At 40.4% G+C, this 17,905-nt stretch overlaps 1 protein-coding gene across 1 annotated transcript in view; it reads left to right on the top strand.

Moving 5' to 3' along the window:
* AHCTF1 (AT-hook containing transcription factor 1) overlaps positions 1–17,905 on the top strand; it is a 91,137-nt gene that overhangs the window by 11,461 nt on the left and 61,771 nt on the right. Inside the window, exons 2-4 of the mRNA XM_065400919.1 lie at positions 9,290–9,416; positions 9,899–10,152; positions 17,328–17,508. Of these exons, the coding sequence (XP_065256991.1) occupies positions 9,296–9,416; positions 9,899–10,152; positions 17,328–17,508 (556 nt within the window). The 5' untranslated portion in view covers positions 9,290–9,295. The remainder of the gene's footprint in view (positions 1–9,289; positions 9,417–9,898; positions 10,153–17,327; positions 17,509–17,905) is intronic.

Here is a 17,905-nt window from a genome sequence, read left to right as displayed (position 1 = left end):
AGAATTAAACTAAGCAAAGCCATTAGTACGAGCATGTTAAAACTTTAAAAAGCCTTTTTCCTTATGGGATTTTTATAGCAAATAAAAATATTCAGCCCATTATCATTTAAAAATGACAAAAAAAAACCAAAACCAACAGCCCATAACTTGCTGCCAGTACTATCTTATCCCATTAGAAACGCTAACAGTCTCTGTTGTGATTCTGTGTCTTTTATGCTGGCATAGGAAACAATAGATCCAGAATTTTCAGACTGGCTGACTGCAGCAGCGTCCTTGCCATCAGCAGCATTCTTTTCAAAATGTTGCCTTGTTCTTGGTACCAGGCTCTGCATCTGTTATACTTTTTGCCATTGGTATATGCTGCTTTTTTTGATGCTGGCAATAGACACACAGACTTCTTTAAACATCTTTCAAATAGGGTGTCTGTGTGATGTGGAGTAAGGCAGGTCCCCCTGTCCATCCCGCAGCATCCCTTCCCCCTGCCCTCTAAAGCTAGGTTACTGCTTGTACATAACTTAATTGTAAATAGCAGTTGTGTTCCTTCTAATGGTATGGCTGTTTGCACACAGTGTCTGTCTTCCAAGGTAGTTGTTATAAATGGCATCTCAACGGTCTATAATCTCTCTCCCAGCATGCACTGATAATGTAAGAGCTTTATTTGCACTACAACATTTAGGTTGCAACCAGTGTTCTAAGTAAGGCTTAGATTTTGTCTGGGATATTTTTAGTAAAAATCACTGACAGGTCACGGGCAATAAGCAAAAATTAACGGAAGCCCATGACCTGTCTGTGATTTTTACTAAAAATACCCCTGACAAAATGAGGAGGGTCCAGCACCCACAGCTTCTAGGGATTCTGGGGTCCCCTCTGGCCCGCCGTGGCTGGGCAGCTGCAGGGGGCCCTCTCCTGCAGCAGCTGAGAGCTGTGGGGCTGCCTGCTGACAGCTTCAGCCTCCGGGGCAGAAAATGTCACAGGTCTCTGGAAGTCAGTTTCCGTGACATCCATGACCTCTGTGACATAATCGTAGCCTTAGTTATAAGTCCCTGGAATGTCTTCACACACCAGTGTCTACACATAAGGTTCTAAATGATGCACAGGCGCTCTTACAACCATTGTGATTATACTTGTTCAGAGTAAATGCCAAGTACAGTGGCCAAAGTTTTCAAACCAGGGGGCCTAAAATTAGGCTTCTAAATCTGCATATCAGAGATGTTGTGTGTTTGCACCACCTACCAGAGTGAATAGCAGCAGACTAACAAAAATGCCTATGTAACTGTCATAAATTTTATTGGTTAAATCTAGATCACCATAGTCCATTCACACTAATGAACCGACCAGTTAATGACAAATTGTGAACAGTAGGTGCTGCTGAATTGATGTTGAAAACAACTTAGTTGCCAGGATGTATGATTTTGAAAAAGGCTTTGTTTCATCCACACTTAGGGCTTGTCTTCACTATGGGGGTAAGTCGACCTAAGTTATGCTACTCCGCCTGCGTGAATAACCTAGCTGAATTCGACGTAGCTTAGGTTGACTTACCCCTGTGTCTTCACGGCGCTGAGTCAACGGGAGACACGCTCCGGTCGACTTCCCTTACTCTTCTTGGAGAGCTGGGGTCGACTGGAGAACGCTCTGCCATTGATTTAGCGCGTCTCCATTAGACCTGCTAAATCGATCCCTGCTGCATTGATTGCAGCAATGTTGATCTACCAGTAGTGGAGACCAGCCCTAACACTTAAATGGTTATCTGCACCAGTTTCAGTAGGACCTGTGGTCACAGATCCATAGGTCCAGTGCTTTCAAACAGCTCTGGAACATCCCTGTGATGACCACCCTTAGGATGTCTCTCTCTCACTGGGATAAGTCCCTTGGCTTCACTGCCTCCTGGGACCAAATCTCGGAGCCTTTGGCTCCGCTTCCTTTTGCCATGAACTCCCTGTAGAATCTCCCACCTGGTTTGGATCCCGGAGGGAGATTTATGTACCCAAAGGGAGCAATGTACTCCCAGTTTCTTTAATCTGGAGTGACTCTCTGCCAGTTTTGTAAAAGCAGAAGGGTTTATTAGATGTCTGGAATACAGCGTGGAAAGTCCTTGGTTATCACAGAAAACAGAAGGTTACAGCATAGTCCATCTGGGTCAGTTCAGAGCTCTCTGATCCCTTCCGAGTCCCAGTCCAGAAGCTGCTTCTCCCCTCCAACAGCCCACACTTAACAACCCCCTGACCCCTCATCAGTCCTTTGTTCTTGTTCCAGGGCAAACATAGTCACCTGGCCCTCCTCGATAGCCCTTTGTTCTCCAGCTGGTCAAACCTAGCTGGTTTCCTGCAGAGCATGAGCCCTTCATGGTCGTTAGTTGTTAGATGCCAAAATCCAGGCAATTGTCCATGGAAAGTCCCAGAAGATATGGACCCCAGTCACACCTGGATCTCTGCAAAGAATAAACATACTTTCCCTCCCCACCTAGTTAACCATGCTGCGCACAAAGGAAACTGAGGCACATACACTATTCATCCAAAATATGAAAAATTCCCATTCCATCACACCTGTTCCTGACTATTACTGCCACCATCAGGTCCGTTCATAGTGTAGGCAGGGTTTATCTCTCTTGGGCTGGATTCTTGGGCCAGGCGTACGCTACAGACCTATATCAGTATAACTAGTTATACTGATATAGGTCTGTTATACGTCACTCAGGTATGTGAAAAATCCAAACCCCTGAATGATGTAGTTATACTGATAATTCCCCGGTGTAGACTGTGCTATGTCAACAAGAGCTTCTCCTGTTGACATAGCTACTACTTCTTGAGGAGATGGATTGACTACACTGATGGGAGAAGCTCTCTTGTCAACGTCGGAGCATCTTTACTAAAGCGTTTCAGCGGCTCAGCTGTAGCGCTGTATGCGAAGGCAAGCCTTTGTGCAAGTGTAGGATATTGAATTATACGTGGTCTGTCTATCTTAATATCTCGTAACAACCTTTTAAAAAATTCAATTTCATTATACTGTCAAGAACTTTTTTAACCCACCTATGCAAAAAATAAATAAATTATTTTTAATTAGCACACCTGGTTTTCATAAATCAGCAGCTTTATTCTTTTATATACCTGGACTGTCACTCATTCTTTTCTACCTGGCTGTATGTAGTTCTGTCATCTGAGCATCCAGGATATTAATGCCTTTAAATTCTCCCACAAAACTTTGTCCAGTATTTATTTTATAGTGCCTGAGCTTGCTAAACGCTTCTCAGAAGACATTAAAAAGACATGGTCCCTGCCTGAAAAAGTCTGCAATCTAAAATTTAGATGTGACATGAGGAGTGAAGTTGACAAGCAGTAGGGAGCAGAAGGACAAAGATTACACCAATACAGTCATCTAATTACTCAGTAGTTTATGTTCATTTTGGTGAATCAAATCAATTTATTTCAGATTAACCTTAGTGACCGGTTGTAACTACTTCATAATATATAAGGATATTTAAAAGGACATGGGTCAAAACTGGCCCAAGAACAACAGGAGTGCTTTGATTAAATTTCTGTGGAGACTTGTGTGTGCTTTATTTCAAGAATGACACTCTCAATTTACTCTTGTTAATCTCATAAATCTGAAAATTCAGGTACTGCCCCTGCCTTGATGTCCTCCTTCCAAGCCATAGATTATACAGCCAGAAAAGAATATTGTGATAATCTAGTCTGATCACCTGTATTCTAATATTTGCCATAGGACTTCCCTGAATTAATTCTAGTTTGACCTAGAACATATATATATTTTAGAACGCTCTTTCTTGATTTAAAAATTTTCCAATGATAGAGAATCCATCGCAGCACTTCTTAAATAGTTCAGATGATTAATTTCCCTCACTGTTTTAAAAAAAAAAAAAATTTCACATTTCTTCTAGTCTGAATTTGTCTAGCTTGTATTTCCAGCCATTGGATCTCGTTATACCTTGTCTGCTAAATTGAAGAGCCCTCTATTACCAAATTTCTGTTCTTCATGTAGGTACTTAAAGACTGTGATCAAGTAACCCCTTAACCTTCTCTTAGTAAAGGTAAATAGCTTGAACTTTTGGAGTCTTTCACTATAAGGCATGTTTTCAATCCTTTCATCAATTCCATGGTTCTTCTCTGAACCCTCTCCAATTTATCAACATCATTCTTGTATTGTGGATACCAGAACTGGACATAGTATTCTGGTAGTGGTTGCTCCAGTGCCAAATACAAAGGTAATATAATCTCCCTAACTCTAACTCACTATTGCTCTGTTTATACTTCCAAGGATCACATTAGCCCTTTTGGCCACAGTATCACACTTAGAGCTCATGACTCCGAAGCCCTTTTCAGCGTCACTGATTCTCAGGATAGAGCCCCCAACCTGTAAGTATGGCCTGCATTATTTATTTCTAGAAGTATGACTCTACATTTGGCCATATTAAAACACATACTGTTTATTTACATCCTGCTTACCGAGTGATCTAGATTGCTGTATATCAGTGGTCTGTCCTATTCTTTTTTTTACCACTCCCCCAATCTTTGTGTCATTTGTAAACTTGATCTGTAATGATGTTGTTTTCTTTCAGGTCACTGATAAAAATGTTCAATACTATAGGGCCGAGAAGTGATATCTGGGGGACCCTACTAGGACACACTTGATGATTCCCTGTTTACAGTTGCATTTTCAGACCTATCAGTTAGCTAGTTTTTATTCCATTTAATGTGTGCTGTGTTGATTTTGTATTATTCTAATCAAAATGTAATGCAGTATCAGAAGTGTTAGTTATGCTCATACAAAGCACACGGGATCTTTATAGAGGAAGGTAAATACGCAGTATTTATTGAAAATACAACAGTTAGCATATGCTTTACACACACACACACTCTCTCTCTCCCTCCCCTCCCCCTGACAGTGATGTTCATAGTTACCAGTCTGTTGTAGCTCGAGTCAATCTAATGGCCACTTAGATTGAGCACGAGTGTGGAGCTGGGCTCTTGTCGGTCGCGATCCGATGCACCTGGAGTGTGGCAAGACGAACCCAAAGTCCCATGGCCAAACACCCTGTTCTTATAGGTTTTTTTCCTCTGTTGAGGTCTATGGATTTTGCTGTGTCAGTTTGTGACCGGTTACTTCTTAATTGGTGTAAACATTCCAATACACCTCCGAGAGGGTCATCCTGTCCTTTGTTCTGATTTAATCAATTGTTCTTAGGGGTGCCAGCCTTCACCTCAGGGTCATCTATCTGCCCTTCATCATGGATGCGCGTTGATGATTCTTTGATGTCCTTTAAGTCTTTTCACTTCTTCTTCCTTGACCATCTGGCTATAACAATGGCCTTCACACCTTATCTTTTCCTGATGCATACATTCTTCATTCACACAAACAGATTGAGAATACAAACAGTAGTATTTTATATCGAGCAAAAAGGCATTGCAAATTAAACCTTGCTAAGTTTTACAATCAATAACCAAGACAATTTACATTGAGACCCAGGCCTTCAATGTTCCTCTAATCTACTTAGCATAGACACAATAGAGAATCCTGTCTCTTATTTACTAAACCTAAAACAAAGAAATGTATATTTAACTAGAGTGCCTAATTTGTAATACATATAGGAAACCATAGTAGACATTATAACTTATCCTAAAACAAAAGGGTGACCATAATTTTTTTTTTAATTAATGGAGATATCCTATCTCCTAGAACTGGAAGGGACCTTGAAAGGTCATCGAGTCCAGCCCCCTGCCTTCACTAGCAGGACCAAGTACTGATTTTGCCCCAGATCCCTAAGTGGCCGCCTCAAGGATTGAACTCACAACCCTGGGTATAGCAGGCGAATGCTCACTGAGCTATCCCTCCCCCCAACCATAATCACTCCTAAGGATTGTTCTGGTCTGTCATTCCGTTCTGCTGTTCAAAAAGGGTGGCTGACAGGATGAAATCAAATCATACATTAATTCTCATAGTACGTTAAGTATATTACATCCACAATATTACCATTATCAACCAAACTCATAATCTCACAAAAAGTCAAGTAAAGTTTGCCAGGAGCTATTTTCCATAAACCTACCTTGATTGGCATTAATTATATTACCCTGATTTAATTTTTTTAATTGAGTCCCGTATCAGCATTTTGTCTAGGTTCAATGTCAGGCTGACAGGCCTGTAATTATCTTTTTTAAATATTGGCCCAACATTAGCTTTCTTCCAGTCCTCTGAAACTTCTCCGATGTTCCAAGACTTGTTGAAAATCAACACTAATTGTCCAGAGAGCACCTGAGCCAGATCTTTTAAAACTCTTGCATGCAAGTTATCTGGACCCGCTGATTTAAAGCTAGACTTTTTTAGCAGCTGTTGCTAAACATCCTGCTTAGTTACTGTTGGGATGGTATATTATCGTTATGTCATATAACTACATCTGACTTTTTCCAAAATACAGAACAGAAATATTTATTGAAGACTTTTGCCTTTTTTGCATTATTGTTGACAACTCTACTGTTTCCATCTAGTAATGGACCTGTACCATTATTAGGATTCCTTTTGTTCCTGGTACAAATTTAAAAATTCCTTCTTATTGTCCTTAACTCTGCTGGCTGTAGATTTTTATTTGTCCCCTTTGGCTTCAGTTTTCTTCAATTCCTAGCCTCTGATTTATATTCATTGCTATCAACTTCCATTTGTGGTGTTTTTATTTTTTATATCTGCTTTCACTTTCCCTCTAAGCCAGGTTGGCTTTTTAACCAGGATGGCTGTCCTTCTTGATCCGGGAATTGTGGGGTTTGGGGCATTTAGTAAACTATTCTTAAATAGTTCCCCATTGACATTCACATTTTTCTCCTATCTGATTTGATTCAAAATGGTTTCCAGCTTTGTGAAATTGGCCCTTTTAAAGTGCGCATGCATGCGTGTGTGTGTGTGTGTGTGTGTATATTTATTTACTACTGGTTTGAATTTTATTCTCTTTGTACATAAATGTAATCAAGCCATAATCACTTGTAAACTATCAGTAGTTTTTAATTCTATATCAATTCCTCTTTATCTGTCAGATGAGGTCTAATACAGAATTCCCCTGTGTTGGCTGCAATACTTCTTCAGTTAAGAAACTGTCATCTATAATTTTTAGAAATTCTGAGGATGTTTTAGTACTGGCAGGATGAGACCTCCAGCATATGTCACTCAGATTGAAGTCCCCATGATAACACAGCTTTTATTCCTGCGGAGTCAAACTCTGACTTCTTGTATCAAAACATTAAAGGTTTTTCCTCCAAAAAGAGTTTCTTGCTGGAAATAGAGACACTTATCTCTGTACATGTGACTACGTGCTCTTCTTGAAACTGATGAATTTCCTATGCAATAAGATAAAGCCATCCTCTGAAATTTGATAAGATGAGTCTTCCTGGGAATCTGAAGTATTATTTGAGTCCCAAAGTACCACATTAAAAATATTCTATCTGGAGTGTCAGAATACTGTGAAAGGAGTCAAAAGGAAGAGATCTTGGAAAGTTGTGGTCCTAAAACATCAAGCCCTTTACTAGAAAGATCCCAGAGAAGGAGTATTTTGTAGATTTTGTTATCCTAACAGTTTGTATCCAACTGTTTCTTTTCTATTAGATCCATTCTGAAATTTATTGTATTATTTCCTCAAATGAGTTTACTGATAAGGAGGTATCTCCAAGAATAGATTTATAATAGAACCACAAATTTGTCATTAAAAAAACCTCTGCACAATATCTTACCTGTTGACCTGGTTGATAATCTATTGTTGGGTCTGTGTGTGTGATCTGTTTTCTGAAAAACTCTTTAAATCTACACCAGAGGCAATGGAATTTCAAAAAGACTTGCTGAGCTAATTGTCAAAGTCCATGAACTCAACAGACTGTTGGAGGCCCTTATTTGTTGTGCTCTAACATGAGGAGGAATAATTGCCAAAATAAACTCTACAATTAAGGGGGAGGGAACCAAAAACCCAAATGCTTAATGGTGAATTGAAATATCTTTTAAAAAAGATTGTTTTAACTAACAGTTACTATTTTACTAACAAGTAAGTGGATAGACTTAAGTTCTTCCTCATTTACTTACCTGCCATAACCGTGGCAACTAAAATGATTAGGGGTTTGGAGAAGGTCCCATATGAGGAGAGATTAAAGAGGCTAGGATTTTTCAGCTTGGAAAAGAGGAGACTAAGGGGGGATATGATAGAGGTATATAAAATTATGAGTGATGTGGAGAAAGTAGATAAGGAAAAGTTATTTACTTATTCCCATAATACAAGAACTAGGGGTCACCAAATGAAATTAATAGGCAGCAGGTTTAAAACAAATACAAGGAAGTTCCTCTTCACGCAGCGCACAGTCAACTTGTGGAACTCCTTACCTGAGGAGGTTGTGAAGGCTAGGACTATAACAGCGTTTAAAAGAGAACTGGATAAATTCATGGAGGTTAAGTCCATTAATGGCTATTAGCCACAATGGGTAAGGAACGGTGTCCCTAGCCTCTGTTTGTCAGAGGGTGGAGATGGATGGCAGGAGAGAGATCACTTGATCATTACCTGTTAGGTTCACTCCCTCTGGGGCACCTGGCATTGGCCACTGTCGGTAGACAGGATACTGGGCTAGATGGACCTTTGGTCTAACCCAGTACGGCCGTTCTTATGGCATTAGTACTGTTGCCCTTCAGGTTACTGATGACCTTACAGGCATCTAAAGAGCAAGAAATTCAGCACGCTACTCTGTGGGGTCACCAGTTGGCCTTATTATTCCTGCCTGAATGTACAAGAGTGAGTGGCTGAGAAAGTGGAACGTGCACTGAGCAGCTGATATAGACAAATAGTTTTATGGCACTAAAGTTTTTGCTTGTTTATAAGCCTAAGGATCAAAAGTAGTCATCAGTGAGTGAGGGGACAGAGGAAGAATTGACTTTTTTATTTAAAAAAAGAAAAGAAAAACCTTTAGACAATTCTTTCTGATCTCTTTTTTTTTTCATCATGAGATGAATATTCCAATTCTTGGGGAAAAGAAAAATGGTTTAAAAGTCAATCTGTGTCTCCTATCTCTATCCAAAGGTGGTGGTTTAAATTAGTTGCCAAAATTTACAAAATGGGCCATTTAAGTTGCTACAATATACTTGTACATAGGTATTTAGGAGGAAGTTTTAGGGAGAAATATTTTGATACTATTGGATATGATGGAAAGAACTACGGATAATTCGGAGTGTTGTATTGATTGATAAACTCTTTTATAAAATGTCAGATTTGTTAGGTGCTGACTAAGTACACTTATTTAATGTAGTTCTTTATTTACAGTGAAATATGCGAGACCTAACAGCTCAGGTAACAAGCAGTCTGCTGCAATTTCCAGAAGTGACTGTTCAAGCACTTGGAGAAGATGAGATAACACTAGAATCTGTACTTCGTGGGAAGTTTGCTGGAGGTAATCATCTTCCTCTGAAACTTGGTATTGTGTTGGAATTAATAATTACTTGTGACTGTGGGTTATCTAAATACACACAGTAGTGATACATTTTACTTGTGAAATGTGTTGGCTCCATTAAGATGCATCAGGTGAGTTTACCAATAGCTTTATGAAGCCAGGAGGCAAACTTTTCCCAAAATGCAGCTGTTTTTAAGCCGTTACCTGTAATTCAGTAACCTGCTCGGTCCTAGCTCTGTGTAGATCCCATTGTTCTTAGATTTCATGTTGTAGTAAAAGTGCATGTTAATTCTGTTTTGTGTGTGTGCATGCGTGCACAGTCTCAAACTTAGACATAGTAATAAATTAAAACTGTGTACATTTCTAACTAAACTATTTTGGGAGGACTCATCCCCACATCATAATCTAATATCTTATAATTTCAAATGAATCCTTCTGTGTTTATCATTCTTACATAAACTTTTCCCCTTACTTCTTTCTAGGGAGAAATGGCCTGGCTTGCTTGGCCTGTGGTCCTCAGCTTGAGGTAGTAAACTCTATCACGGGAGAACGGCTGTCTGCATATCGTTTTAATGGAGTAAATGAACACCCACCCACTGTCCTTGTAGTGAAGGAATTTTCCTGGCAGAAAAGAACTGGACTACTAGTTGGATTGGAAGAAGCAGAAGGGAGTGTTCTCTGTCTGTATGACCTTGGAGTATCAAGAGTGGTTAAAGCAGTTGTTCTTCCAGGAAGGGTACGTACTTTTTAATCTAAAAGCAAAGCTTCTATTCCAGGGGTCGGCAACGTTCGGCACGCAGCTCGCCAGGGTAAGCACCTTGGCGGGCCGGGCCAGTTTTATTTACCTGCTGACGCGGCAGGTTCGACCGATTGCGGCCCCCACTGGCCGCGGTTCGCCGTCCCGGGCCAATGGGGGCGGCGGGAAGCCGCGGCCAGCACATCGCTCGCCCGCGCCGCTTCCCGCCGCCCCCATTGGCCCGGGACGGTGAACCGCGGCCAGTGGGGGCCGCGATCGGCCGAACCTGCCGCGTCAGCAGGTAAATAAAACTGGCCCGGCCCGCCAGGGTGCTTACCCTGGCGAGCCGCGTGCCGAACGTTGCCAACCCCTTTTCTATTCTGTTGTATGCCATAGAATTCTGTTTCGAGGAAGCTTTTATATTGATGGCTGCAAAAATATCAACTTACAATACATAGTGGACTTAGTCTTGATATCAAAACTTGGGTTGGAAGGTACCAACTGTCTCTTAACTAATGCTGAAAGTAAAAAAATAAAATAAAAAAAATTTCACTTGTACTACAGAACAAGATACTACAGGTTTCTTAGCTGTTGCATTATTCAAAGTGACTCCAAGCTGGTAGGGGTTGCTAGCACTTTGAAGGACAGGACTAGAGTTAAAAATGATCTTGATAAATTGGGCAGTTGGTCTGAAATCAACCAGATGAAATTCAGTAAAGACAAGTGCAAAGTACTACAGTCAGGAAAGAAAAATCAAATGCAAAATGGGGAATAACTGTCTAGGGAGTAGCACTGCAGAAAAGTATCTGGGGGTTATAGTGGATCATAAATTGGGTATGAGCCAGCTGAGTGACTCAGTTGTGAAAAAGGCTAATATCATTCTGGGGTGTGAAAACAGGAGTGTCATATCTAATTGTCTTTCTCTGCTCGACACTGGTGAGGCCTCAACTGGAGTGTTGTGTCCAGTTTTGGGTGCCACAGTTTAGGAAAGACCTGGATTAACTGGAGGATCCAGAGGAAAGCAGCAAAAATGATAAAAGGCTTAGGACACCAGAGCTATGAGGAAAGGTTAAAAACGTTGGGCATGTTTAGTCTTGAGAAAAGAAGACTGGGAGGGAATTAAATCTTCATATATGTTGAGGACTGTTATAAAGAGAACAATTGATTACTGTCCTCCGTGTCCACCAAAAGTAGGACAAGAAGTAATGGACTTAATCTGCAGCAAGGGAGATTTAGGTTAGATATTAGGAAAATTGTTCTAACTATAAGAATAATTAAAATCTGGAATAGGCTTCCAAGGAAGACTGTGGAATCCCCATCAGTCAAGATTTTTAAGAACAAGTTAGCCAAACATCTGTTAAGGATGGTCTAAGTCTACTTGGTCTGCTAGGTCTCTCAAAACTGGGGGCTGGAGTAGATGACCTCTCGAGGTCCCTTCCAATCCTACATTTTTGTGAGTAGAAGGGGATGAAAGCTGTGAAGAGCCAGTTGCCCATATAAACCTAAAAACAACCAAACCCTGTATACTTTAGGCCCCCTTCCCACACACATTCTTAATAGCTCTTAGAGTAAAATGACAACCTCTTTAATAAAATTCCAAATCCTAGAAATTGATTGTGTTGTAAATAAATTACAACCACTCCCCTAGAATCTCAAACTAGCTAACTGGAGGCTGTGCGCTTAGACTTGTGAACTCTCTCTTGTGTTTTGGAATAAGGCAGGGGGCATTAGCAAACCAGTTATCTTCATGTCCACAGGTGAGCTTGCATCTAGTGGGAAGCGCAACTTCCTTGCAACTCTGTTTCCTGCATATATGATTAGTACCCCAAATTAGATAATATCTAAAAAGAAGCATCTTGGACTTGGGACCCTACTTTCTTAACTGGTTTAACTGTCTGGAGTTGCTCTACTGGGCTCATGACCTTCAGTCACCCTTCTCTTAAGGAAACTAGCCAATAGAAAGTTGTAGCTATTGCTTACTGAGATGGAACAACAATCCCAGTTGAAAGTGTTGTAACTTTCTATGATGGCACATTCTAACTTGGAATGAGGGACTGAAGGAGAATCGGATGTCCACCTTTTCCCCAAAACCTATCCTTCCCTCTGTTAACTCATTACTGGCCTCAGCCCCAATGCTACCTCTCCCACAGAATGAAGAATAGAAAGTAGGTGATATTGCCCCTTGTTAAACCAGAGGTTCTCAAGCTGTGGTCAGAGAACATTTAGTGGTCTGCAGAGAGTTGGCTGGTCACCTCTCCTTGGTTCCACCTGCTAAATAGTTTTGCCAGCTAAATATATTATACTGACCTAATACTGCTTTTCTCTGTGATTAATTCCTGTATTGCCACAACGATGTTGTGTAAGTGAAACTTTAGTAATGCAGGCAAAGAACCTATTAATTAAATTAGGCTACGTCTACACTACCTGCCTGAATCGGCGGGTAGAAATCGATCTCTTGGGGATCGAATTATCGCGTCTCGTCGGGATGCGACAATCGATCCCCGAATCGACGCTTGTACTCCACCAGCGGAGGTAGGAGTAAGCGCCGTTGACGGGGGAGCTGCGGAGGTCGATTTGCCGCCGTCCTCACAGCGGGGTAAGTCGGCTCCGATATGTCGAATTCAGCTACGCTATTCGCGTAGCTGAATTTGCGTATCTTAAATCGACCCCCCTCCCCCGGGAGGACGTAGCCCTAGTTATATAAACCTGTTTTGTTGTTGTGGGAAGTATAGAGATCTTTCTAAGCATTTAAGTGACAGTTCCTTCTCCCTTGCACTGGCACGTCTGGTTCATGGGTACCCCTCTCACTATGGTTTTGTCTACATTCAGAAAGCTTTCACTGGTGTAGCTACCATCAATTCTTTTCACCATTGAAAACTGTTATTAAATCAATGTAGTTAATAACTATGCAAATTTTCTGAATGTAGACAATGTCCAAATCAGATTGCTAGGAGCATGAAGGATTCTTTGCACTTTAATCACCTTAGTGTCTGCAACAATTTGAGTTGCCTTCACAATGACTTCTTTCACTGCCTCCCTTTTCTGAGCAGTTTGAGTCTTATCTTTTGTGGGGGGGTTTAAACTCTTGGGTGTCATCTGTAGTAGTAAGCACTTACATTATAGTAGCATTCAAAGGTCCCATTGGGAATTAGGGTTCCATTGTGCTAGGTGCTGGACTAACAGGAGACTTTCTTCTCTGCCCTGAAGGGCTTAGTCTACAAGACAAACAATGAAGGGTAGAGGATGGTACATAACATATAAGCAATTAATGAGGTGAAGAATTGGCATAGTTTTGTTACATGTTTTATTGGGCTTTTCAAAAAAGATTAATTGAGATTCAGATTGGGTAAGCAATGGGAAGTTAATAGGACAAAGGAAGTAGGGAAAGGAAGGCAAGGTAAGAGGGATGGTCACAGGTCATCACTTTTCCTAGCCATGATCAGCAAGTAGAGTTTTGTAGGTATCATGGCAGAGGTGAGTCTTCAGGAGGGATTTTTAAAGAGAATTAAATACTGAATGTGGATTATGTTACGGACTTTTTCCCATGCATTAAAAATTGTGTGGAGAAAGCATGAAGGTATTTATCGGAGAGGCTGGCTGTTGGGTGGTAAAGGCTTGGAAACTTTAGAGAGAAGGCAAGAGTTTATCTGATTTTTTTTTTTTACTATTGATAACCTTGTGTTCTATATAGATTTACATTATGTGGTATACATTTCATATATGCCCAAGGAAGATTTGAATAAACAGTATACATTTTTACAAACGTGTTTGACCAGTGGCTTTCATTTTGCTTTTTACCAGTCTTTCCATTAGACTCAGGTTAGTTTAATCAGGAATTAGAAGCAGTCACTGAATTGGATTGGAATGCCCTGAGCTGTGACTAGGAACGTAGAGAAGCAAATAAAATTCAGTGTAGACAAAGAACTAATTATTTAATGTGTGTTCAGTCTTTCACTAATTTGCTGTAAACTTCATTACTAAAATATTTAAGCTGTTCTCTTGGCTTTGTAGCCCTGTGTGGATAAGTTTTGTGTTCAACACATTTAACATGATTTAATGCTTGCTATTGTTTTTAATAAAACTTTGAACAAATGTTTAGCTTTCATTTTCTGTAATTCATTTCTTCTGTCCACCCCCCCCCCTTTTTTTTTTAAGGCATTAATGAACTCTTGAAATTATGGGCTAGATTCTCAGCTGATAAAAATTGTCATACCTCTTTAGAAGTCAATTAAATTATGCCAGTTACACTAATTTGGGATCTCTGGGCCAAGGTGTCAAACTGTTAACCCCTAACTTAGCTTTAACATAAGAGTGTTTTTCATATTAAAAGAAGTAATCATTCCCAAGGAGTGAATTAAAAACAAATTAGCAAAATAAACAAACAAAGGTGTGACTAAAAATATTCTGCTTCAAAAGTGTTTTTAATGGAATCTAAAAATGGACCACATCAATGACACACACAGGTTTAGCACTTTTAAATGGTTGCTTTGAGAAAGTATCAAAAAACATTTTCACATACTTTTCTGATTTACATGGTAGCAGAAGAATAACATTCAGATTCAGTGAGCCGGGGAAAGTTCCCTTTGTCTGCTCATTTCTGGAATATGAGTTGGCAATGGCATAGGGAAACACAAAAATCCAGGCTGTAGCACAGTGGGGGGAAAAATACACTGTTTCAGAGGCTTCCGCATGGAAAAGTAAAGTCGAAATCAGGAAAGTGCTAGGAAGATTATATGTTAAAGCAACAAAAGACTTTTATTTGCAGCCAGATGCTAACGAAAAAAGCGACATAAAGAAAAGAAAAAAACCAGAAGCAGCATTTGTAGAAAGGGAGTTCAGCAAGCATCCTACTGCAGTGCTTCTCTTCTTATTGCTGCCACCAGGACTAATTCAGCAAGGTTTTTAATCCATTTTAAAAATTTGTTGATAATCCTTTGACTAGTGTGGGAAACAGGAAGCTTGAGTTATAGAAATCTGGAGCCAAAGATGGCAATTGAAATTGCGATAGATACTGCTAAGGTAAGAATGGCTGTGACATGAACTGACATGAAAGCCGGATTCCATGGCTGTGTAACCACACTAAACCCTGACTGAGTGGAGCTGGAGGTGTAGTTTTGTATACTAGCTTTGATTGAGCTAACATGCTAAAAATAGCGGGGTTGCTGCCGTGGTGGGGCAGCCTAGCTGTCTCAAGTATGATCCCATCTGTGCCCCATGTAAGTGCTGAGGGTGGCTAGCCTATACTGCCACACATGCTGCTGATTTTAGTGCACTGTCAAAGCTAGTGCATGTATGTCTACCCAAGCTAGAAATTACTCCTCCAACTCCAGTGCATATATACCGTGTAGCTTCCAGATCTATTTTTTTCTCCCCTCTGGCTAACACGTGAGGCAAGGGACTTTTTGTCCTGTTCTTCTTACATAACTAGAGCCCTACCAAACTCACGGTCCATTTTGGTCAATTTCACAGTCATGGGATTTTTAAAATAGTCAATTTCATGGTTTCAGATGTTTACATGTGAAATTTCAGGGTGTTGTAACTATGGGGGTCCTGACCCAAAAGTGGGTCATGGGATGGGGGGAGTGTCACAAGACTATTGTAGGGGATTGCCACCTTTACTTCTGCCCTGCTGCTAGCAGGGGTGCTGCCTTCAGAGCTGGGCAGCCAGAGAGCGCAGCGGCTGCTGGCTAGGCGCCCAGCTCTAAAGCCGTGCCAACAGCAGCGCAGAAGTGAGGGTTACAGGGTATGGGGGTGGGTTACCATATACCATGGTTTTACTGTCAGTCCCCGACTCGAGTTGGGGGGGCTGATAGCTGGGGCTGCAGACCCCCACCCAGGTCGGGCGGCTGACAGCCACCCTTGCTTCTGTGCTGCATTCAGAACTGGGCTCCCAGGTAGTAGCAGTGGAGCTTCCTGCAGCTGGGGGAGTTTCCCGGAGGTGGGTCTGACCTGGCTCCGGGAGCGGCCCTTGCAGGGGAACAGGAAGTCCTGTCCCTTCCCAGCCCGGGCCAGGACTAGCCTGGCGCATGGTAGAACCCCCTGCCCTGTGAATTTGGTAGGGTGCTATATATAACCATCCCCCTATGACACAAAACATTCCATTATTTCTGTTGTGTGCTATGCTCAGCTTCTAATTCATAAGAGAATCAAAGGATAGCATATGTTGCTATGCTGTGGTACGGTTTTAGTGCAGAAAGCTGCACACATTAAAACTTCTACTGTAGTGTTGAGTATTTTCCTGGGATGCACTTTAGCACATCCAGAGTCACATTTTTAATCTTAAGTTAACTAGAGAAAATGCTTTCATTACCCAGTAATTCATTTCACTTCTTCCTGTTCAGCCAAGGCAAGCTTTGCATGTAAGACAGATGGTGGTCTCTCACAATATTGTTTTAGGCTTGATTTCCTCTGTCAGTATTCCCAAAAGTACATTGGGATGTGCATTTAAAAAGACCTTATTTCTGACTTTCTCAGATTTTTTTTTTTTTTTTGGTTAATCTAATCAAATGCAACCTATATATGTATGTGTGTATACGTATATATGTATGTATGTGGTTTGCATAGTCTTATCCTGATAATTGCCTTCAGTTGTTGGTGAGAATGTTTAATTACCGTTAAAATGGCCCCTCTTTCCAGGCAGGTTAGTTACTACATAGCATAATTTACAGAACACCTAAAACTTCATGAGATTTTCACAGGAAAGGCACTGTCCTTCACATTGGTAATGTTTTTCATCATATGAGCAGAGGAAGAATCAGCTTGCAATTTGGGTTTTTAATATAAAGCTTTTTTTGTTTTTGTTTTGTTTTTGTTTTTTGAATGGATATTTGCCTTAAAATATTGTTTTCAAACAGGTAACTGAAACTGGAGAGCTGCAGTATTAGAGAGCACCATTTAAAGAGTATTTTATTTAATAGAAAGAATTGTAGTTCAGTATCTTAGGACATTCCTCTAAAAAAAATTAGAGGATATAATGAACTCCCTTCTTTCTCCTGCTCAGGGCTGTAATTTTTTTTTAATAATCTGAGGAAATACTTTGCTTTTGAATCTTATGAATAAGAATGTAAATACAGAATTGTATTCCTAATATGCCAACTTCTGCCCTGTACTACATTGCAAAACTTTATTTATAGTTTGTCAAATTGCTTAAAAATTAACATGCAGTTTTCTTGTAGGTAACTGCTATTGAACCCATAATTAATCATGGTGGAGCCCGTGTCAGCACTCAGCATTTGCACCAGAGTCTGCGATGGCTTTTTGGTGTGGCAGCTGTGGTTACAGATGTTGGTCATATCCTGCTGATTGACCTTTGTTTGGATGATTTGTCATGTAGTCAGAATGAAATAGAGGCATCAGGTAAATTAGCATTTTTAAATTTAAACAGATTTTCTGGTCGAGAAGTAAGAAAACTCAAGTTTCCTAAATGAGGAATGTGCACTCCGTTTTTCCTATCTGATAAAACATAAGCATCCTGTGTCTTTAAGATCTGTTTGGTTTAAGACCGCTGAAAATGAAGACTACTTAACACCATGAATTCTTAGCTGATGTGCTAATTCTTTCTTTGAAAGATGTTCTAATCTCCAGGTTCTTAAGGCCAAAACTTTTTTTTAAAAATTGTAAAATTAGGTTCTTAAATCCTTATGCATAGCCTGATCCTACACCACTGAAGTTGGTGGAAGTTTGCCTTTGACTTCAATGGAAGAAGGAGTCTTAAATGCCTAAATATGATCTTATACATAATTTTAGGTAACCA

This window comes from Emys orbicularis, chromosome 3, assembly GCF_028017835.1.
Source record: "Emys orbicularis isolate rEmyOrb1 chromosome 3, rEmyOrb1.hap1, whole genome shotgun sequence".
NCBI lineage: Eukaryota > Metazoa > Chordata > Testudines > Emydidae > Emys > Emys orbicularis.
The sequence above is the reverse complement of the archived record's forward strand: the minus strand, read 5'-3'. Positions and strand labels throughout refer to the sequence as shown.